General features: G+C 46.8%; 1 protein-coding gene across 1 annotated transcript in view; it reads left to right on the top strand.

The window, feature by feature from the left end:
- Positions 1 to 24,321, top strand: part of LOC146866925 (lysine-specific demethylase 5B-like) — a 717,572-nt gene that overhangs the window by 485,312 nt on the left and 207,939 nt on the right. Inside the window, exon 10 of the mRNA XM_085618314.1 lies at positions 3,738 to 3,849. Coding sequence (XP_085474440.1) covers positions 3,738 to 3,849 — 112 coding nt within the window. The remainder of the gene's footprint in view (positions 1 to 3,737; positions 3,850 to 24,321) is intronic.

Genomic DNA, 24,321 nt, shown 5'->3' with positions numbered 1-24,321 from the left:
AGAAGAGCAAGAAGAAAAGAAGACCTGCCCTGCAGCTGCGAAGGAGAGGGAGACACCAACTGCTTTGGCCCCAGCCCTACCGGCCTGTCTACCTCGAACCTGCTCCAAACCCGGCATCTCTTGTGGCCAGCAACCTCAGAAACCCCGGAGGACCTGGCTACCTTTGAACTCTGATCCCCTGGGACTCCCATGAGTAGAGGCTCTACTCAAAAACTACCTTTCACCCCTGGCAGCAGCCCGGAACCGTGATCCCAGCCCACTCTGCACCAGCCAAGCCTGGCCTGTGCCGGAGTGAATTAAACCCACGAGGACGACCCCACGGCGACTGTGACCCCGAGTCCGGCACCCAAGGAACCCCCTCGACAATCCTGAAGAAGCCTGCAGCCTCAGAACAGTGTGCCACCCCAACCGCGATCAACAGAGGGTAAGATTTACCGACACCAAAAGGCACCCCTGCACCAGGCGCCCCACGGCCCTCTGTGTCCAATCCCGGGGTACCTACCTATCCTCCAACTACCCAACTTACTTCGCGAAGTGGTGGTGGCACTTGAAGAGTCCTCGTCCCCGAGCTTGCAGTCTTTTTCCAAACCGGAGATTTCCCATTGAAATCCATTGAGCGCCTGAAGGCTCAAAAGCCCTCTGCACCCAGCCGCCCGAGTGGCCCTGGCAGTGAAAACTCGATGCCTACTTACTTCCCCACTTGCCCTGAGTAAGTGACCAGGAGCCCAGCTCCCACAGCCGCGTGGCTTGCCAGACAGCAGCCACCAAACAAGGCCCCCCCCATCCCTCATAGGATAACATTGGGCCTAACTCTCTCTGCACCCGGCCGCCCTAGAGCCGCTGAGGGTGAACCAACTGTACCTACCTGACCCTGGGAGACCCCTGAGTCTGTGCCCAGAACCTCAACTCTGCCAGTCGAGTACTTACCCTTAAACCGCAAACTCTATTTTCCTCATAGGGTAACATTGACTGGCATTTTCCTGAAATTTTTTCTAAGTGTGGACTTTTCAAATCTTCAAATATTCACCAAAAATCAGCCGAGTGACAAAAACGAATTTACTCACCTGCTCTTAGGTGAGCTCCCAGTGCTGGATCTTGGTGCCCAGCACGGACTCTGAAAAATTCCCACAACTGTACTTACCCTTAACTCAATTTTCTTCCATAGGAAACCATTGACTGTTTTTCTGTGAAATTTCTTCTGTCGATTTCTGCAATCTTTAAATATTCCTCAAAAATCGTATAATATCTGAAAACGTAATTACTTACCTGTTTTGGATAAAGGTCCCACTACTGAGTCTAGGCACCCTGTACTGGAATACAAAAGTAACGAGAACATACTGTACCTGTAACCTGAGTTTTCTTCCATAGGAATCATTGACGGTTTTCTTTGAAATATTTTCTAAGTGTCAACTTTTAAAATCGCTAAATATTGTTTAAAAATTATTACAGTAATTAAGTAGACTTTCATCAATTGATTCGGAGTACTGACCCAGGACTGAATCTAGGATCCAGTCCTGGAATTACAAAAGTAATCTAAAAAGTAATCTGTTGCAAATAACTTGAATTTATCATTGAGCTCAATGTATTGTTGTGTTTAGAAATAGAGTTGCCTACTGCAACTACTTGTAACTGTTTACTAAAGTCTATTGCCTATACAAAAGTATTTATATGAAACATCTCCTGTCGTGAAAGTATATTTTAATTCCAAGTGTTGGTTCTAAAATAAAACAATCAGTTGTGGTACCGGTGTTTTTTCAAAACCCAGACTCCGTAGCAGAGAGAGCTCTTCACACACTAGACTGCAAAAGAGCACTAATTTATTACATTGACAGGACTAAACCCATTCGAAAAACAAAACAACTGTTTGTAGCCTTCTCCCCACCTCATAAAGGTAACCCCATCTCCAAAGCTGGGATCACGAGGTGGATAGTAAAATGCATTCAAATATGCTACCAAAAGGCTAAACGCACTTTAAGAATTTCCCCTAGAGCGTATTCAACACGCAAACTAGGGGCTTCCATGGCATTCTTAGGGAACATTCCCTTAGATGATATATGTAAAGCAGCAACATGGTCTACACCACACACCTTCACCAAACACTATTGTGTTGACGTGCAGGCTAAGCAACAGGCTTCTGTAGGCCAAGCCGTTCTTAAAACACTTTTTCAAACTACTGCAACGGATACAGGTGACCACCGGTAAGGGAGACACTGCTGTACAGTCTATGCACAGTGTACGATTTGCAGCTCGTATGTCTCGAACAGAAAATGCTACTTACCAGTACGCATCTGTTCTTGGCATGTAGAGCTGCAGATCCGTACACTCCCACCCACCTCCCCGTAACCTGTATCTGTTACAGTATTATCTTAATTAGATACATTCACATGGACATCTCTTCTATTTCTTACTGATGCCATCATTTCTCATCATGGCGAAAAACAATCTGAGGGTGGAGTCGATGCCCATGAGCACTATCGTCCAAGGGAGGAGTCACCTATCACATGACTACAAAAGACTTCTCCCAAGACAACAAGGTGCAAGCATCCGAGCCCAACACCAGATGGTGATCTGTGCACAGTGTACGGATCTGCAGCGCTACATGCCAAGAACAGATGCATACTGGTAAGTAGCATTTTCCTTTACATTTCTGTACAGTGTACACTATACTCCAGAGTCCCAACATAAATTAGGGCTGCGAGCAGAGCAGATGCAAAATGCACCGATGTGGAATAATGGGTCTGAGTTTTTTAGTTTAGCATGGCACGGCCAGTGGTTGAAAAGAACAAGAAAAAAATCTGGTCGGAAACACTACAGGAACTTTCCAACATAACTAACTGTAGCATTCAATTTTCTCCGTTGGTGACTCTGCTAGGGCTATGTGAAAGACCCACTCCCCACAGGAAACTGTGCACTCCTTGCTACTAGTGAAATGAAGAATTGCGATTCAATCACGGCTAAAGCACATTTGGGCCCTTTGAAGGATTTGACAGCAAGGATATGACTTTATGGACACTCCAGACAATACTTCTGGATCTTTGCTAAATACTCCCAGATACAGTCTAGAGGCACAAGTATACTTCAACAGCTGAGGAAACCAATTGTAGGGGGATCAGTCTGCCTAGGTCTAAATGGAGAACAGGATCATTTAGGTGATTTCAGAACGTCCAAGAGCATACATGTGACTACTATTAAAAATAAAAACCTGGAAGAGCTGGTGGTGCACACAGGCATATTATCGCACCCTAAAGTTGGGTGGATGTTATGTTTATATTTTTACTATGTTAAAACTAAAAACTCAAAAAAAATCGTTACCTGGCAGTAGCAATTTTCCCTATATATTAAGAAATCCTTTTTTGATTCTTAACTAGTTTACCCATTCTCTGCGTCTTTTTTCTAAATTAACTTAGGGGTCCCTAACATTAGAGCGTGGAATTGTAAGAACACAGTACTTGCATTTCCAATTTATTTTTAAAGATGGGTATGGAAATGCGTTCTATGCTCTTCCAGTACTTCCAAAGTAGGTGACATTAACAGAATGATCAACAGATACAGGTAAGCAGTTTTTCCATTCTGACCTGTTGCTTACCTAAGATCATACATTTCTTGCCAACCCAGGATTGTGAATGATGCATCAATTTGACATGTGAACATTGTGTGCTTAAATGAATGTTTTTAAGCATCTGTGCATGAGCGTCACTTTGTAATAACCCATGATTTGCCATGTTTTTTTTAATTAGGTATCTCAGACGGTGGGTGCAATGTCTTTCTCTTTGCCTCATGAGTGGGATAACAGAACTGCATACATTCAATCTCCTTTTTCACCAGGACGTAACTGCATTCCTCTCCATGGTTTGTATTTAACTTCAATTCTACGAAATGTATTCCTTATGTACATAATTGGTGAGAGTGGTTGCCTTATGGCAGTGGTTTATGCTTTTGTGTGACTGGTTTTCTGGTCTGTTCAGCATACACGTGTATGGTATCTTGCTGAGAAACTCTGCATGGGCACCAGGATAGCTTCCTAATTTATCCCCTGTTCAAATCAAAAGCCTATTCTACTCTCATTATTCTTTTTGAGTAGATAAGTTTACCACTGACAAACAAGGGCCACCTTATTGTACTCCAAATTGTTATTGAAGATTCTCCCTTTAACGTTTTAATTTCCTCTAGATAGAGCGGATGAGCAGTCAAGACTTGGTGCTTCATGTGTAAGGGGGGAAAGGTGCAGGGGCCAAAGCTTTTCTTGAGAGCCTGTCGGCGCTGCAGAAGCACGGGTCGCTGAACACTAAGTCTGCTTCATCTTGATTCGACTTAATGCCTGTTTCAACCACATCCCTACTCTCTCTCTTGCAGGTTCGTTTCCCATCCCTGCTTTCTCCCTTATCACTGTTTTATATCTTTCTCTAACTCGTACCTTCGCCCGTTGTCTCTTGCTATTGATCAAAGACGGAGGATAAAAAATAGGTCTTGGTCACCAGAAATCAGCGCAGGTACCGCACCTACAACTCTTTGTGGGGGAGGGGATAGAAAGCACTATATATTTAAACAAGCATTCGCAAAGCCAGTAGGTCTTTTATTGGCTGCCAGCATTTTGGTGTTGTGCTTTTGTCATTTGTCTAACTTTAGTGTTTGCGGAGCTGCGTGGTACACTCCAATATCCAAATAAAAAATGGTAAAAATATGTTTTGGTCTTAGAAAGGACACGTTCTCACTGTAGTCCCTGGAACTAAAGGGCACTTTTTTGAGGGTGACCATGTTCCCTGTGAAAGAGCAAGATATGGTCACTCATATTGTAGTTAGCGCCAGTGGCTGAAGTAGACTGATCCATGCTGTAGTGGACGGAACTAAAATGTGTCTACCACAACAGACCAATGGATGAAGAGAGCTGGTGGAATGCCCTTGTAAGTACACCATACATATAATTTGATTAAAATCAAAAGGACTTCGCTAACACCAGACCTAGAATAGATGGCTTTTACACATGGGTTAGTAAATATAGCAGATAACAATGTGATGCGCATGGAAAAGTAGCTGGTGTGAGTAAGGAGCCCAAACGTTTTAATACGTTTGAGCGCCCTTTGCTTTGTTATGGTGGTACAGTTAGGGTTAGGTACGCTTGATAAGAGCTATGAGACTTCATTTTAGTACTACAGTCCGTGGAGCCAGAGGCACCAGGCAAAAACAATACAGTTGAATTACCTTTCTATGAATTGTCTGGTCCTCTGTGTCAGTGGTCTCCTTTCCTGATTCACCGCTGGGATCTAGCAGACATTTCAATTCCAAATAGTAAGCATCCCCTTCATCACAACTGTACCAACCAAATAACAGGCATGCCACCCCATCTGTCATTGTTGAATATTTTGTTGACATGCCATTGTCTTCACATCCAGCCTAGCATTCGCCTCTTTTAAAGCCTCTCCACATTCCAGTCATAAGCGGTTAGCAATCCAAATCCAACCCCCCGGTGATTTCCTCTTCACCTCCAAAATGTTTACATTTTGTACCATGGAATATGGGCAGAACAAACATCTTTGTTTTGGATCTTCCTCAAGATTAACCAATCATTAAACTTTGCAGTGTAAACTTTTAATTCTGTTAACTGCCTCCTTAACTCTTTAGACTCCTCTGTCTTTCCGACTTTTACAACTCGGTTCTAGACTTGGTTCAAAATAAAATGGCCACATTGTCAACAGTACTGTTTGACTGATATACCCGAGGTGAGCCAAATACTTTATATGTGATCCACTTGCACATCTTTCCTTTACGTCTTGTATTTATGGTGACATCAGGTTATGGTGGAACTTTTCTGTTCGAGGCATATGAGCTGCAGATCACACACTTAGGATAGTAGATCGCCATCTGGTGTTGGGCTCGGATGCTTGCAAGTTGTTGTTGTCTTCGGAAGAAGTCTTTGGTCACGAGATAGGTGACTCCACCCTTGGACTATAGTGCGCATGGGCATCAACTCCATCGTTAGATTGTTTTTTCCGCCATTGGGTTCGGATGCAACTTTTCCGCTCCGGTTGGAAATATCAATTCCAAGCTTTTCGAAGCGCAAAACTTCACACAAAACATCGAAGCACCTTCATTCGCCGACATCGATTTCATCGGCTCGATTCGGGACGTCGACGCGGGCCGCTGGGCCTATCCACACCGTGAGGCCTACGGCTCATGGAAAGGACGCCTTTCAAAAAATGCCCCCAGTGTGGAGCAAAATTTCCGCACAGTGACCACCACAAAGTCTGCAACCTCTGCCTATCACCTGAACACAACGAGTCCAGCGGTCCAGCCTGCGCATCCTTTCGATCCAAGAAGACCATCCGAGATCGAAGGGCTCGACGACACATCAAGGCACAGAGAACAGCTCCGGAACCAGAGGACATCTTTGATGAAGGCCCCGATGTCCCGGAAGAAGATTCCGAAGATTTGCAAATAATTTCTGAAGCAGACGACTCAGACGACCCCATCACTCCTGGGCAACGTGTGAGTACTACTGCCCCTGCCCCAACCCCACCAAAACCAAAGGCATTGGTCAAGACTTTGCCTGCTGGCCCCAGTCGAGACCGAAAACACCCTTCAGAAGCCCCGCCTCCGGGCTCGGCTCCGAAGAAACATAAGCCTTCCGGTAGCTCGGGAACGAGCACACCGCATGAGCACACCGCATGTCATTGTCCAACCGGCACCGAAGACAAAAGACCACTCGGCACCGAAATCGGCTCCCAACGCCTTCGGCCCCGAAAACACCAAGGCCAATAGATAAACCGGCACCGAAGGTTCACAAGCCCACAAATACACCTTCGGCTCCGAGACCGACATCGGCACCAAAACCCTCGTCTGTACCGAAACCAACGGCTAAGGACTCTCATACGCCTCCTAAAGCCAAACAATCCACCGATCTACCAAAACCTCGATCGGAACCCAAAAAATCGGTACCGAAGACTGTTTCTGAAGAACAAGAACTTTTTCATCCAGATCCCATCGACCCAAGGCAGAAAAAGATTTACATCAACCCCAAGACTGGACATGTCACCGCGGTGCCCTGTAAAAAACGGAAACTGGACACGCCACCTGCCCCGGTTCCTGTAAACAGGAAGGACTCTGCAACATCCCCTATGCCTCCTTCCTCTCCTATACTGCCTCCTATCCCACCCCCTCTGCCTACACCACCCTTACCTATACCCTCTCCATCACATACACCACCTCCACAGGATGATGATGATGACCTAGGGGGTGGGAGTGACCCTAATGATTCGTTCACGGATCCAGACACCTCACCACTGGATGATTAGGCATTCCCTCTACCAGACATGCATGACCCTCAGCCATATCCCTCAAAACCATCACCTCCTGACGATCACCTGGGGTTTGGCCAATTATTAAATAGAGCGGCACTTTACCACGGCGTCACAATGCACTCAGACGCACCAGAGGAAGACTTCCTATTAGACACTTTCGAACAATCTCAAAAGTCTGTACAAATTCTACCCATGATTAAAGGAGTCATAAAACACAGCCCGAAGTGTTTAAAGACCCCGTTTATGCCAGGGTTCTCAACCCAAGGATAGAAAAGAAATATAGGCCTGCCCCTGAAGACCCTAATTACATCAAAGGGCAACTCCCTTTGGATTCTTTGGTCGTTTCCAATGCTAGGAAACGCGCCAACTCCCAAACCATAAGAGATACACCACCCCCAGACAAAGAATCCAAACTGTTAGAAGCCTCTGGCAAAAGAGTAGCAGCACAAGCCGCTAATCATTGGCATGTTGCCAACACCCAAGCCCTACTAGCACGCTATGACAGGGCCCATTACGATCAATTAGAGACTCTCTTACAACATCTGCCAGACCAATATAAGACCCAGGCAATGACCTTATCCAGGAGGGAAAACTTATTTCAAATGCAGCAATTAAATGTGCGCTTGACGCCGCAGACATCGCCTCTAGCGCAATTAACACAAGTGTGCTCCTTCGACGACATGCGTGGCTGCGCATTTCAGGCTTTAAGCCAGAGGTACAAACTACAATACTTAGTCAGCCATTCTTTTTTCGTTTTTTTTTTCATTTTTCACCACCCCCTCCCCTCCCCTCCCGGAAACTAAACAGAAGACCAACAAACAGCCATTCAATCAGGAACAGCTCTTTGGGCCAGCAAACACTGCCCTTGAAAAAATGAAGAAGGACACAGACGGCTAAGTCCATGGGAGCATTACAGTCTCCCCAACCACGTGGCTCCTTTCAGCGCTCCTTCTATAGAGGAGCCTCCAAAAGTATGGGAGCGGACACCTCCTCTACATACAAACCCGTACACAAACATCCCCCAGTAGAAGATATTTTAGAGGCGGATGCAGAGGAAACAACAACAAGGGGCGAGGTCGCGGTAATAACAACACTCGTACCTTCCCTGCCACAAGACAGTGACTTTCCTCCACTCCCCCCAGACCATTCCACTCCGGTCGGGGGAAGACTAAAACAGTTCCTACCTGTCTGGAACTCCATCACAACAGACAAGTGGGTAATACAAATTATCCAGTATGGTTACTGCCTGGAACTCACAACTACCCCCCACACATACCGCCCAAGCAGCGTTCCATGTCATCAGACCATCTTATGCTCCTCAAACAAGAGGTTCTCTCATTGCTTCAAAAACACGCAATAGAACCAGTTCCCTTAGAACATCAGGGTACAGGGGTATACTCACTCTACTTCCTAATCCCCAAGAAGGACGGGACTCTAAGACCAATACTCGACCTCAGACCCCTAAATCAGTATATAAACTCAGATCATTTCCATATGATCACTCTTCAACGAGTGCTCCCACTACTGCAACAAGGCGATTTCCTTGCCACACTAGATCTCAAGGACGCTTACTTCCACATTCCCATACATCCTGCCCACAGGAAGTATCTAAGGTTTGTGGTGGACGGACAACACTACCACTTTACAGTCCTTCCATTCGGGGTAACAACCGCACCCAGAGTATTCACGAAATGTCTGGCAGTAGTAGCAGCACATCTCAGAAGACAACAAATTCATGTCTTCCCCTATCTAGACGACTGGCTAATAAAAGCCAAGTCATTCAACAAATGTGTTCTACACACTGACCAAACCATCCAAATCTTACAGAACTTGGGATTCACAATAAACTATCCCAAAACTCATCTCCAACCCTCCCACATACATCAGTATCTAGGAGCCACCATAAACACCTCCACAGCCCTAGCTTATCCCAGCCCAGCCAGGATAACCAATATACAAGCTCTTATCACGAAATTTCAAGTCCAACACTCCCTTCCAGCAAGAGTGTTCCTGCAACTCATAGGCATGATGGCGTCATGCATCTTCATTGTGCCTTATGCAAGACTTCAAATGCGTCCCTTGCAAGAATGTCTAGCACGTCAGTGGAACCTGGCTCACGGACAACTTACAGATCTGGTGTTGGTAGACAGCCGCACACATCGCTCTCTGAAATGGTGGAACATAACAAACCTGTCCAAAGGGCGGCCATTCCTAGAGCCTCTTCCACACATAGTGCTGACAACGGACGCATCGCTCACAGAATGGGGAGCCCATCTCCTCGGCCACACCACTCAGGGCAGATGGACCACTCAACAGAAAGTGCTCCATATCAATTACCTGGAACTGCTAGCAGTGTTCCTAGCACTAAAATCATTCCAACTACATCTCCAGAACAAAACTGTCCTTATACGGACAGACAACATGACAGCCATGTATTACATACAAAAACAAGGAGGCACACATTCTCTCCAGCTGTCCCAGCTCGCACAGAACATTTGGAGATGGGCCATTCCCCAGAACATATACCCACTTGCAGAACACCTTCCAGGGGTTCACAATCAAATTGCCGATCTGTTAAGTCGACAAACTCAACAGATCCACAAATGGGAACTACATCCCCAAGTCCTCCTGCCCTTTTTCCAACAATGGGGCCAACCAGACATAGATCTGTTCGCCATACACGAAAACGCAAGGTGCCCAACCTTCGCCACCAGGTTTCCCCACCCGGAGTCAAAGGGCAATGCGATATGGATGAACTGGTCAGGCAGATTTGCGTACGCTTTTCCGCCTCTCCCACTCATTCCATTAGTGGTACGCAAGCTCAGGCAACCGTCTCTCAAACTGATCCTAGTAGCTCCTACATGGGCACACCAGCCCTGGTTCCCAACACTACTGGAACTTTCGCTAGTTCCACACCAAAAACTGCGTCTCTCCCCGTCCTTATTAACCCAGAACCATGGAGAAATCAGACACCCAGATCCAAGTCAACTCAATCTGGCGATCTGGCTCCTGAAGTCCTAGAGTTCGGTTACCTCAACCTGCCCCCAGACTGCATGAATATTATAAAAGAGGCCAGAAGACCTACCACTAGAGCCTGCTATGCTGCAAAATGGAAAAGATTTGCCATTTATTGCTCTAACAATCATATAAACCCACTGGATGCATCCATCCAGGACATTATTTGCTACTTACTGCACTTGCAAAGATGTAATTTGGCATACTCATCCATACGTCTCCACCTAGCAGTATTAGCAGCCTACTTACAAAATAGACAACACTTGTCACTCTTTAGAGTACCTGCGATCAAAGCATTCATGGAAGGACTAAAAAGGATTATTCCTCCCACATTACCACCCTCTCCAGTGTGGAATCTAAACATTGTTCTTACTAGGCTCATGGGATCCCCATTTGAACCTCTCCATAAATGCGAACTACAGTTCCTCACATGGAAAGTGGCTTTCCTTATCGCTATCACCTCCCTCAGAAGGGTAAGTGAAGTCCAGGCTTTAACCATACAAGAACCATTCTTACAATTACACCGTAACAAAGTGGTTCTTAGAACAAATCCGAAATTCCTTCCAAAAGTCATATCTCCGTTCCATCTTAACCAATCAGTAGAGTTACCAGTGTTCTTCCCAAATCCAGACTCTGTAGCTGAAAGAGCTCTTCATACCCTAGACGTTAAAAGGGCCCTTCTTTACTACATTGACAGAACCAAATCATTCCGCAAAACAAAACAGTTGTTTGTTGCTTTCTCTCCACCACATAAAAGCAACCCCATTTCCAAATCTGGGATAGCTAGGTGGATAGTTAAATGCATCCAAATATGCTACCACAAGGCTAAACGCACACTAACGGTTCCCCCTAGAGTGCATTCCAACGCAAAAAATAGGGGCTTCCATGGCATTCTTAGGAAACATTCCCTTAGAAGATATTTGTAAGGCAGCCACATGGTCTACAACACACACCTTCACTAAACACTATTGTGTTGACGTGCTAGCAAAGCAGCAAGCTTCTTTGGGTCAGGCTGTCCTTAAAACTTTATTTCAAACTGCTGCAACCCATACAGGTGACCTCCGCTAGGGGAGATACTGCTATATAGTCTATCCTAAGTGTGTGATCTGCAGCTCCTATGCCTCGAGTGGAATATGCTACTTACCAGTATGCATCTGTTCTTGGCATGTAGAGCTGCAGAGCCATACACGCCCACCCACCTCCCCGGGACCTGTATCTGTTCCAGCATTGTCTTACTTAGACATCGCACATGGACATCTCTCTCTTTTCTACAAACTCCATCATTTCCCATCAGGGCGAAAAACAATCTAACGATGGAGTTGATGCCCATGCGCACTGTCGTCCAAGGAAGGAGTCACCTATCTCGTGACCAAAGACTTCTTCCGAAGACAACAACAACCTGCAAGCATCCGAGCCCAACACCAGATGGCGATCTACTATCCTAAGTGTGTGGCTCTGCAGCTCTACATGCCACGAACAGATGCATACTGGTAAGTAGCATATTCCTTTAACGCCATTCCCGCCAACTATTTTAGACCAGGTCAAGCGCACCAAACATGATTACAGTTCATCTTGCGCTTGTTTGATTAGTAGATAGTCCTATCTTTGTGCCAACTTTATTTCTTTTATCGTGAACATGCACCTTTGAGGAGGGATAGCTTCTTCCTCTAAAGCCTGTTTTGGATTGGTTTACGATAGATTAATCATCATGACTAAGTTTTGGATAAACATAATTTTGTAGCGTGAACTTAGTGTAGGTAAACATGCTGTGCGTTATTTTGCCATCTAGTGGTTGGGAAGCATGCTCTGTTTTCAAAATTTCACTTGGGTATCGATAAGGGCTGAATCGCCCTGACTATCTATGATGTCAACTGTAATCGCACAAGACAGTGTTAAAACAGCCAAAGATTTGGATGGCATCAAGGAAAGTAATGTCCTTCAGATAGGCCGAATAATGTATTTTGGGTGAATATTACTTTTGAGACTCCTAGATGCCATTTTACACTATGACCGCATTAAGACCCGTCTGAACTGCAGCAGAAAGACAAGTCTGCGAACATATGTTCTGTCTTCCAAGCAACCAGAAGTCCGAAAAATGCAATGCGTGTTCACAAACTAATATGTGAGCAGTGCTCCCGGGGAATCATTCGCACGAAAAATGTAAAGGTTAAGCTGCAATATATATGGCGATATACAAATATATGTGTCTTTACATAAATGCATCATTATTTAATCCATTCTAATTGCAAGCAATAATTGCAGTAGATCTAATTTGCACCAAGTATCCGAAGAGAAGCAAACTACATGAAGTGTGTGTGAACATGTTTTTTGCTCTTGACTGTGAACATTTCAACTCTTATTGACACAAAATCCTTTGGTCTCTTCATGACGGGGTATGTCAAACTATTACAGGTCTGGTCTGCAAGGCAGATCCAGGTGGAAAATTCTGAAGTAACACATGCTCGGTTGAATATTCCATACATTGGATGCCAATACACTGCACATACAAAAGGCAGGATACGTTGCGCTGTCCATTAAAGTACGCAATTATAATTGTTGCACTCTGCTCAAACATGGTGGGGCAATCCATTCCCAACGGAGCATGAAGTTGCGAGCTACCGCGCTGCACCTTCACTACTGTTGATGAATTATTGTAGATAAGTATGTTGTATACACACCTGTGTGTAATTCACAAAGTTTTCTGTTTTCGGTGTTTAGTCCTCTTATGATACTTTTGATAATTTATGTAAATTAGATATACTGCATTGGTAAGTTGTAGGCATAATTGATTGCATACAGATGTAAGTATGCAAGGAGATATATAAATGTGAACAATACAATGCGTTCTCTTCACAGTGGCTGCAGACTGTAAAGTAGTTACGTCAAGGGTAGCATAGAAAAGCACAGAACTCTCTTCTCTTGAGCAAATGAGACAGCAGGAGTAATGTCATTTCTTAAAATAAGAAGTCCCTTTAGTAAAGGGATTTCTGTTGCCAGGAGAGTTAAAGTAAGGCTGAACTGTGACAGATAAATTACAGAAAGTACTTTTCAAGCACAAGTACAGCGGCTACATTCAGCACCCAATAACACATACTTTTCAGGGGAAAGTTAAGCAAGAGGTCAAGTCAACAGGCTGAACCAAAAGCGACAATTGCCTTTTCCCTCCCCAATCCTATCCCCTGTTGAGAGCAGATAACACCTGTAGTGACAGAATAGAATATTACTCATCAAAATGACAGTCCTAAATGCCAGACAATTGGGTGTTAAATGTGAATAAACACAGTTTTCTATTTACTAAAAACCCAACCCACAATAAAAACCTGTCTCAGTACTGCAAAACAGGTCAGTTTAAAACAATATAACGTGGAAGTAAAGGAACTTTTTCTTTTATCCAGTATTGAGGTATCTTTCATAGATTCACATGCCTGAACCATTCCCCGTCGTCGAGATGGGAGTCCCACTGTAACATAATCAAGCAGTATTTAAATAATGCCTAAGGCTATAATGGCCCTGAGCCATGTTTTATATAGCCTATCTATGTCCTGGACTAAATGTTAAAGGCAGCCACTCAGCTACTAGCACCCTCTAGAACCTATCCAGCAGAGGCAGTTTCCATCAGATTTTCACCACATGTCGTGTGTGAGGGGAATCTCCCGGAGTTCTACTCAGTTTTCTTCTACAAACTTCAGGTTTTTATTCCTGGAATATTTCTTAATTATGTCTGATAAAAAAGCCTCTTCCATGCCTGCAAGACCTGTTGCAAGAAGAGGGTTCATGTTGATGATCCTCACAAGGACTGCATTTATTGCCTCCATCCAGCACATGAGGTAAGGCTGTGCAAAATCTGTCGCACTTTCTCTTCTAAAACTCTAAGAGATGGTGGGGGGAGGCTGCTTTTGTGGCTGCAGTCCACTAAGCACCAGAAATAATCTGAAGAGGACAGTGATGGATCATCCAGTCCTCACGAGAGCCAGATCTTGTGCAGAAGACTCTGGAGAGGGCAGAAAACACCTCAAACCCTCCCCAGAGAGCACGTGCTCAAAAAAGTAGAAACATCCAAAAGTCTCCTCAGAGCCTTCATCTTCAGTCTCTTATACTCCTGTGAGGAAAGAAAAGAAACATCATAGAGACTCCTCCCCAGATTCTAGGAAGCTCATAGCCGACAAATGGTCATTGACGACGACGTCACCGTAAAATCGTCGTCGTCCAATTCGCCATCGATGGCAACCCCTAGATCGTCGACAACAAGTAACACAGTGACATCGACGGCAGGGACGACGGCAGCGGTCATCTCCGGGCCCATACTGTCGATGAGAACCTCATTGACGCCATCATCGTCGAGGTCCACTCCATCGACGTTAATGCTGTCGACAAAGACACCGTCGACGACCTCGCTGACGACCCCACCGACATCGCCGATGACAGCACAGTCTACGACTGCACCATCGACGGCAACATTGGCTGCAACAGCACCTTCGGCAACTGGCATCCCATCTTCGTTGGTCGTGATAACATCGACACCACCGTTGAGGATGATAAAGGTGTCGGACGTTTTTCCATCCAGAAATGCGGACGTTTAGCAAGAGCTCCCCTGTGCCTCTTTCACACCTTTTAGGCCTACAGGAGTCTGATGAAGAGGATGATGATGAGGATGCATTATACGGAGTTGCGCATAGTCCCTCTGAGTTACATGTAAAGTGCCAGGAAGAGGACGAGGATTATGACGACTAGCAGCAATACTATCAGTCATATTTGGCGCCACCACATCATTACCAACATTATGGCTATCATCCCGAATCACGCCCTAGAGAGATCCATCTTCCACCGTCTTTGATTCAAGACCTTCAGGCTATGTTGGCGGACTATAAACAAAAGTTTCCATCACAAAATATTCAAAAAGAGCCACCACCAGTTCAACCCCAGTTCCTTGAAACACCGGTTTTGCCAGTGACACCAACAGTATTGCGCCCACCTATACAGGAGCCCAATCCAAAAACCCTTTCTCTTTGGATGAGGAGAAAAGAGGGTGAGATTCCAGAGCTTACACCTGCAGATCCGTGGGAAGATTACAGTTCGAGGCATGTGTGCTGTAGATACACATGCTTTGCATACTCCTGCCATTTAGTGCTGGGTCCGGATGTTTGCAAGTTGTCTTTCTTTGAAGAAGTCTTTCCAGTCATGAGATATGGCGACTCCTCCTTTCGGTGCGCATGGGCATAGACGCCATTGTTTTTTTTCCGCCATCGGGTTCGGACGTGTATTGCTGCGCTCCAGTTCGAAACCGTTCTTCGGGTTTCCCTCGGTGCACAATCCACTCTCCCCTCGACGGTATTGTTCTCTAGCGTGTTTCCCTGTTCTCCCGTTATTGAATCGATTGGGAAACTCTCTATCTTCCGTCGGAAACATCGGAGCGGCCCTCTGGCCTAGCGCTTCAGTCCACCCTTCTGCCGATGGAACCAACTACATTCCAATTCTGACCTCGGTGCCGCGACAAGTACCCTCGCACTGACCTACATCAAGTTTGTAACTTGTGCCTATCACCAGAGAACAAGGAAGAAGCCTGCGATGCCTGTAAGTCATTCCGGTCGAAGAAAACACTATGTGATCGTCTGGCTCGACGACGTGAAAAGCAACACCAAAAGACTAAGCAGCGGCGAAGATTCCGAGCATGAAGACATTGAAGCGTCTGCGGCAGAAGAGGCCATCTCCATCCCATAATCGGATTCTGAACTCTAGATCGACTTGGAGTACGAAGGCGTGCCTCCGGGACAGGGTGCCATGAGTACCGACGACCCCTTTGCCCCAAAACCTCTTCCAAAAAACAAAAGGATAGGGCAGCGCCTCTGCCTTCTGGCCAAAGTCGGCACGAGACCATGCTTCTGACGCCCCGCCTTCTGGCTTGGCACCGAAACAAATAGTCAAGCCTTCCGGCTCAAGACCGAGCCGGACAAAATCATCTTCGGATCCTTAACCCTCCGGTTTGAAGGACAGATCTGGTTCAGAGTCGAAACCCTCTTCTCCGAAATAAAAACATGCTTCGGAGCCAAAACCTTCTGCTCCCAAAAGCAAATCTATTTTGGCATTGAAATCCAAGGGCAGCCTCTCCGAGCCTCTGGAGCCAATTTAAGACATTCTCAAGGCTAAATTGGACCCTTAACAGAAAAATTATTATATTCATCATGATACAGGACATATTTCTGCCAAAACACCAGCCGAACCTAAACTTGGCGACCAGCCCTGCTTATCCTGCCCCACAATCCCGTCCACCATTTTCTCTACATTTACCAATTCAAGAACCCTTGCACATAACACCACAGGGATCTCCACATACACAGCCTGAAGGGGATGATGTTGATGAAGACATTCTTTTGCTTGTAGACCCATGGAATGATTACACCATTGACCCTCCATTGGATATTGAACCAGACCTTTACCCTGCAAAGCCACACCACCAAACGATAATATGACTTATCAGGAACTTCTTGCTAGAGCAGAAAAGTACCATGGGGTGGCCTTACATAAAGAGTCCTTAGAGGAAAACTTTTTATTTGAAACTCTTGGGTCCACACACAGGTCAAGTCAAACACTGTGAGAAAGTGGCTCTGTATATACTGTTCCTTAATAGCTACAGGGTGTACAGAGTCCGCAGACCCCAAGGGTTTAACAGAGGTTAAAGTTAGATATAACCTTACTCTTCAAAGGGGTAGCCTGGTCGAGCAGTAAGGCAGTATCAGAGGACAGTGTAAAGCATTTGTTGTACACACTCAGTCAGCAAATAGTTCCACACACTCAATGACTGAACTCTAGGCCAATGGTTTGTTTATAAAAAATATATGCTCGTTTTATTTTAGAACCAACACTTGGAATTAAAATATACTTTCTCGACAGGAGATGTTTCATAAAAATACTTTTGTATATGCAATAGACTTTTTAGTAAACAGTTACAAGTAGTTGCAGTAGGCAACTCTATTTCTAAACACAATACATTGAGCTCAATGATAAATTCAAGTTATATGCAACAGATTACTTTTTAGATTACTTTTGTAATTCCAGGCCTGGATCCTAGATCCAGTCCTGGGTCAGTTCTCAGAATCAGCTGTTGAAAGTCGACTTTGGTACTGTAATGATTTTTAACTAATATTTAGCTATTTCAAAAGTTAGCACTTAGAAAATATTTCAGAGCAAACAATCAATGATTCTCTATGGAAGAAAATGTAGGTTACAGGTACAGTAGGTTATCGTTACTTTTGTAATCCAGTACTGGGTGCCTAGACTCAGTACTGGGACCTTTATCCAAAACAGGTAAGTAATTACGTTTTCAGATGTTATACGATTTTTGACGAATATTTAGAAATTGCAGAAATCAACACTCAGAAAAACAGTCAATGGTTTCCTATGGAAGAAAAATGAGTTAAAGGTAAGTACAGTTGTGGGTACTTTTCAGAGTCAGTGCTGGGCACCAAGATCCAGCACTGGGAGCTCACCTAAGACCAGGTGAGTAAATTCGTTTTTGTCACTCGGCTGATTTTTGGTGATTATTTGAAGATTTGAAAAGTCCACACTTAGAAGAAATTTCAGGAAAAAGCCAGCCAATGTTACCCTATGAGGAAAATAGAGTTTGCGGTCTAAGGGTAAGTACTAAACTGGCAGAGTTGAAGTTCTGGGCATAGACTCAGGGGTCTCCCAGGGTCAGGTAGGTATAGTTGTTTCACCCTCAGCGGCTCTAGGGCGGCTGGGTGCAGAGAGAGTTAGGCCCAATGTTATCCTATGAGGGATAGGGGGGCCTGGGTTGGTGGATGCTGTCGGGCAAGCCACGCGGCTTTGGGAGCTGGGCTCCTGGTCACTTACTCAGGGCAAGTGGGGAAGTAGGTTAGAGTAGAGTTTTCACTGCCAGGGCCACTCGGGCGGCTGGGTGCAGGGTGCTTTTGAGCCGTCGGGCGCTCAATTGATTTCTATGGGAAATCTCCGGTTTGGAAAAAGACTGCAGGCTCGGGGACGAGGACTCTTCAGGTGACACCACCACTTCGAGGGATAAGTTGGGTAGTTGGAGGATAGGTGGGTACCCCGGGATTGGGCACAGAGGGCCGTGGGGCGCCGGGTGCAGGGGTGCCTTTTGATGTCGGAAATCTTACCCTCTGTTGATCGCGGTTGGGGTGGCACTCTGTTCTGAGGCTGCAGGCTTCTTCAGGATAGTCGAGGGGGGTCCTTGGGTGCCGGACTCGGGGTCACAGTGGGGTCGTCCTCGTGGGTTTAGTTCACTCCGGCACCAGCCAGGCTTGGCGGGTCCAGAGTGGGCTGGGATCGCGGTTCCGGGCTGCTGCCAGGGGTGAAAGGTAGGTTCTGAGTAGAGCCTCTACTCATGGGAGTCCCAGGGGATCAGAGTTCAAAGGTAGCCAGGTCCTCCGGGGTTTCTGAGGTTGCTGGCCACAAGAGATGCCGGGTTTGGAGCAGGAGCAAGTCCGAGGTCGACAGGCCGGTAGGGCTGGGGCCAAAGCAGTTGGTGTCTCCCTCTCCTTCGCAGCTGCAGGGCAGGTCTTCTTTTCTTCTCGCTCTTCTTGTTATGTTATGTTATGTTAAAATATTTATACCGCGCACTTTCACCATCGGTTTCTTGGCGCTAAATGACAAATAACAGAGAGCCGGGATGAGATACTTAGCTGTATGCAGATTGGAAGAGCAAAGTTTTCAGAAGTCTGCGAAAGCAGTCATACTTAGGGCAGATGCGAAGAGCAGATGGCAGGGCGTTCCAGGTAGAGGGGGCCAAAACAGAAAAGGAGAGGCCACCATGCTTTTTCCTTTTAAACTTGGGAATCGCAAGAAGATTAAGAGTGGAGGATCGAAGGGTTCGGGAAGGAGTATACCGTGACAGATTAGAGGAAATGAAGGCCGGGGCAGCCTGTGAAAGGGCCTTAAAGGTGAAACATGCCATTTTAAAAATACAGCGTTTGGAAATAGGAAGCCAATGAAGACTATGAAGGAGAGGGGTGACATGCTGGAATTTCGGCTGGTGAAAAATCAGGCGGGCGGCCTGATTCTGCACCAGCTGTAGACGGTGAAGATGACAGGCCGGGATGCCAGCATAAAGTAAGTTGGCGTAGTCAAGCCTGGAAGTGATAAGTGCCATAACAACTAAGGTCAGGGCTTCTTTAGTAAGAAACCTGCTGATCTTACGAATCCGCCTGAGATGGAAAAAGCAGGCTGAGGTGACCGAGTTGATTTGTGGCTTCATTGAAAGATCATCAGAGATAATCACCCCCAGGCTTTTGACTGAACGCACAGGGACCGGTGCGGTCCCCAGAGAAAAAGGCCAGAATGAGGGGTTCCAAGGATGGTTAGAGCTGCCAGCCAGGACAAGCTCAGTCTTGGTAGGGTTCAGCTTCAAGTGACTATGATACATCCATTCCGCAATGGACAGCATAGTCAACTGAAAATTCAAACGGGAGGACGGGGAGGAGTCAATAGGGAAAATCAACTGAAGATCGTCAGCGTAGTTGAAGCTTGTAACTGGCGAATCGCGGAGGGAAGCTAGGAGGGGTTGGAGGTACAAATTAAAAAGGAGAGGGGATAATGCAGAGCCCTGTGGGACGCCGCAAGGGAGGGAAGTGTAAGAGGCAGAAAAAGGGGGGAGATGGACGGACTGAGATCGCAGATGGAGAAAGGATCTGAGCCAGTCAAGGGCCACTCCCTGGATGCCGGCATTGTGGACACGGTCGATCAGAATGGAATGATCGACCGTGTCGAAAGCCGCCGAAAGGTCCAGCAGGACAAGGGCCTGAGAGATGTTGTTGTCGGCACCCTTTCTGAGGGTGTCCATGACTGCTACTATGACCGCCTCGGTGGAGTGGAGCGGTCTGAAGCCCGCCTGCTGGGAGTCCAGGAAACCGGTTTCCTCAATGAATGAACTCAAACAGCGTGTGACATAGGTCTCCAAAATTTTTCCCAAATAGGGAAGAAGGGAGATGGGTCTGTAATTGCTGAGTGTTAAAGGATCAGTGTTAGGTTTTTTTAAGATGGGAACGATAGCTGCTTGCTTAAAAGAGAGAGGGACCTCCCCAGTAGCAAGAGAGTTATTAAGAAGAGCAAGGGGAGGGCCTGGACATGTTAGAAAGGCTTCTCTCAAGATCTGAGGGGGACAACAGTCGTTAGGGGAACCGGATTTGACTTTGAGGAGAAGAGAAATAAATTCTTGTGGAGATATAGGGGGGAATATAGACAAGGAGCTAGGGTTTTTTGGGGGGAGGGGGGGCGGAGTGGGGGATGCCGGAGTCGGAATGTTGTTTTTTATTGTGATGATCTTGTCAATAAAATAAGAATTGAGTGAGTCACAGAGAGATTGAGTCGGCAAAGGCTGGGGAGTGACCCTATCCGGCAGGGATAACTCATTTACAACAGAAAAAATGGTTTTGGAGTTGTTGTTAGAGTCCAGAATGAGTTTAGAGTAATATGCCGTTTTGGCTGCCAAGATCGATGATTTGTACAACTTCAACGCCTCAATATAGGCCAGTTTTAGTTGCGGGTCATAGTGGCAACGCCAGCGGCGTTCGAATTGCCGCAAGGCGAGTTTCTCCGCTTTCAGTTGGTCCGTGAACCAGCGTTGGGCGTCATGAGGGCGCTTTACTTTGATGTTCTTGAAAGGGGCAACCTTGTCGCTGGCCTGGCGTAGCCAGGTATCTAGGTTGTCGGACTGAGCTGTGAGCGAAGTCGACGGGGTAGGTGCAGTAGAGGCTAGTGAAGCATAAAATTCAGCCAGATCCGCTTTATTCCAGTTCCGGGCTCTAAAGTTCTTAATCCGGGGGGGGGGGGGGGCATGCAGTGTGTAAGTGAAGGACAAAAGAAATAAAGTAATGGTCAGACCAGGAACAGGGAAAAACTGAGGGAGGTGAGATGTCGAGGTCAGACATCCAAACCTGGTCTAATATGTGACCTTTACGGTGGGTAGGAGTGTGAATGAGTTGAGAGAGATTCATTCCTTTTAATAAATCTGTAAATTCCAGCGATGATTGGCTTTCATGAATGTCCGAAGGCCAATAGTTAAAATCGCCAATTATTATAATATTCGAATGGCTAATAGCTAATTGGGCGATGGAGTCGCTGAAGAGTTTAGGGAAAAGGGGCATATAATCAGGCGGTCTGTAAACAAGAATACAGATAAAAGATAACTTGGGTGAAGAAAATTTTAAGACTAGGTAATCAGTGTTGGAGAGCGGAGTTACGGCAATCTCTGAAAAGGTGTGGGTCGAGCGGATGATAGCTGCCACCCCACCGCCGATCTTCCCTGCAGGCCGGTTAGCTTGAATAATGTAGTAACCCGAAGGGATTGCTGCAAGGATATCAGGAGCCGAAGTTTCGGAGATCCAAGTTTCAGTTAAAAGGAGAACATCAATAGAACTCTGATGTAGTAACTGAAAGATCTCAAGCTGATTACTTATAAGTGAACGGGTGTTGAGGTAATAAATAAGTAAAGAGGAAGTAATCTGCTGTGTAGAACAAGAAGGCTTGGGGGGAGAGGCAAGTGTCGGATAACCAGAGGGAACATAAATACCACATGCCTGGGCCAAACTAGCAGCGCGAGCAGGTATGGGTCCCGAGGATTTCAGTCTCAGGAGCTCGGAGGAGGAATATGAGTAAAATTGGGCATTATGACAGGGCCCTGGGCCTGGTCGGCCGCGGACGGGCGCAGACGGGCGCAGACGGGCTTGACTTGTGCGCGACTTCGGCGCGAAGTCGGCGCTCCCGCTGCGCTCGTCCGCTGCGCTTCCTCCATGCTGCCATTAAATACTAGGGGGCGAGGGAAAACTAGACCGCTAACCTGCAAACGTTACGAGCAGGGCGGAAGTGGTGTCACGAGCGAAAGTGACGCTCCTCGAACTGACCCTCCGCACAAACGGCACAAGCCGGGGCGGAACGGGGTCACGAGGGGATGAGTACAGGTGAGTACAAAGTGGTGTTGTTGTTAAAATGCTTTCCAGCGTGCTCAGTTAAAATAAGGTTAACTGCAACAAAAGACATAAATGATCTCACACAGCTTCCACAACAGCGCAATAACACGCAGCCTGACTCGCCGCTAATGTCAAAGGGCCTGGGAGCAAGTAGTTCACAATTTATACTCGAAAAGGCTCAGCAACACTAGACCGCTAACCTGCAAACGTTACGAGCAGGGCGGAAGTGGTGTCACGAGCGAAAGTGACGCTCCTCGAACTGACCCTCCGCACAAACGGCACAAGCCGGGGCGGAACGGGGTCACGAGGGGATGAGTACAGGTGAGTACAAAGTGGTGTTGTTGTTAAAATGCTTTCCAGCGAGCTCTATCACCTCACGAAGGATGTGCATTGTTGCAGGCCCGGGAGAGCAGGAGCTCTCCCACCCAGGGGTCCAGCAACGTGTCTGCTGTGTGGCAGCCTGGTCAGCCTCAGAGCAGACGTGGATTGTAGGTTAGTTGTAAGGGGGCATCTCTAAGATGCCCTCTGGGGTGCTTGGTACATTAAATCCCAGACTGGCATCAGTGTGGGTTTAATGTGCTGAGAAGTTTGATACCAAACTTCCCAGTCTTTAGTGTTGCCATTATGGTGCTGTGGAGCTCGTGTTTGACGAGCTCTCAGCACCATGTACTCTTAAATGGCAGCACTGCACTTACAGTGCCCGGGAATGGACCTGGGTACTGTAGGGGCACAGGGCTCCTGCGCCCACACCATGGGCATAAGGCACCCAGCCAGAGGGGTGACTGACATATGCCTTGGCAGTGTAGGTGTTGGGCATGGGACTCAGATGTGGGCCATGTCAACTCTTCATTTTGTCCTGCAACCAGACACTCAGCCTGCAAAGGCAGTGTGTGTGTGTAAGGGTACAGGGCCCCTAAGGGTGGCACAATAAGTGCTGCAGCCCTTAGGGGTCTTCCCTGGTCACAAGGCCCTGGGTACCTACGGTACCATTTACCAGGGGCTGACATGTGGCCAGGGTTTGCCAATTTGGAGTTTGTGTGTTTTAAGGAAGGAACATAGGCCCTGGGCACCTGATTGGCAGGAGCCCAGGGTACACTCAGTCAAAGTACATTCAGCAATTTAGCAAAAAGTGGAGGCATACCATGCAAGAAAGAGGGCACTTTCTCACAAACACTCCCTATGCTAAAGAGCATGATGAGGCATTCAGATGTCATTTTCAAAGACCCTGTGCGAGCACGCATTTTAACTCCCAGAGTCGATAAAAAATATAAACCTTGTCCATCTCATCCTGTGTTCATCAAAGGACAATTACCTCTTGTGAGAAAGTGGCTCTATATATACTTCTTGTAGTTTCGGAATCTCGAATCTGGGGAAGAAAGGTTCAGGGTGCCCCTAAATACTAGATTTAGGGGCTTTACAGGTAGGTGAAGGCCAGGGACCAATGGGTCCTTGTCCTGGGGTGTGTACACCCCCTATCCTGCCTCTCTCCTGTGGGAGGGGGGCAGTAGCCTAATCCTGATAGGGTAGGGCCTCCCATCTTCAAGATGGCGAGAGCCCGGAGATGTGCTTCACCTCGCCTCCCCCACCTGAGGGGTGGGGTGGGCAGGCTGCCACATCCCCTGTCCTTGTATGGGGTTTCCGGCCATGCTTCCCGCCAGAGTGGGGGGTTGCAGTGGCCTGGGCAAACTCCTAGAGGCGGCAGACCTTTGAAGCTTCCCTTTGCTCATCCTGGGGGAGGAGCTCTATCACCTCACGAAGGATGTGCATTGTTGCATGCCCGGGAGAGCAGGAGCTCTCCCACCCAGGGGTCCAGCAACGTGTCTGCTGTGTGGCAGCCTGGTCAGCCTCAGAGCAGACGTGGATTGTAGGTTAGTTGTAAGGGGGCATCTCTAAGATGCCCTCTGGGGTGCTTGGTACATTAAATCCCACACTGGCATCAGTGTGGGTTTAATGTGCTGAGAAGTTTGATACCAAACTTCCCAGTCTTTAGTGTTGCCATTATGGTGTTGTGGAGCTCGTGTTTGACGAGCTCTCAGCACCATGTACTCTTAAATGGCAGCACTGCACTTACA

The sequence above is a fragment of the Triturus cristatus genome, chromosome 1_2 (genome assembly GCF_964204655.1).
Source record: "Triturus cristatus chromosome 1_2, aTriCri1.1, whole genome shotgun sequence".
Lineage (NCBI taxonomy): Eukaryota > Metazoa > Chordata > Amphibia > Caudata > Salamandridae > Triturus > Triturus cristatus.
Note: the sequence above shows the minus strand (reverse complement) of the source record. Positions and strands in the feature narration are given on the sequence as shown.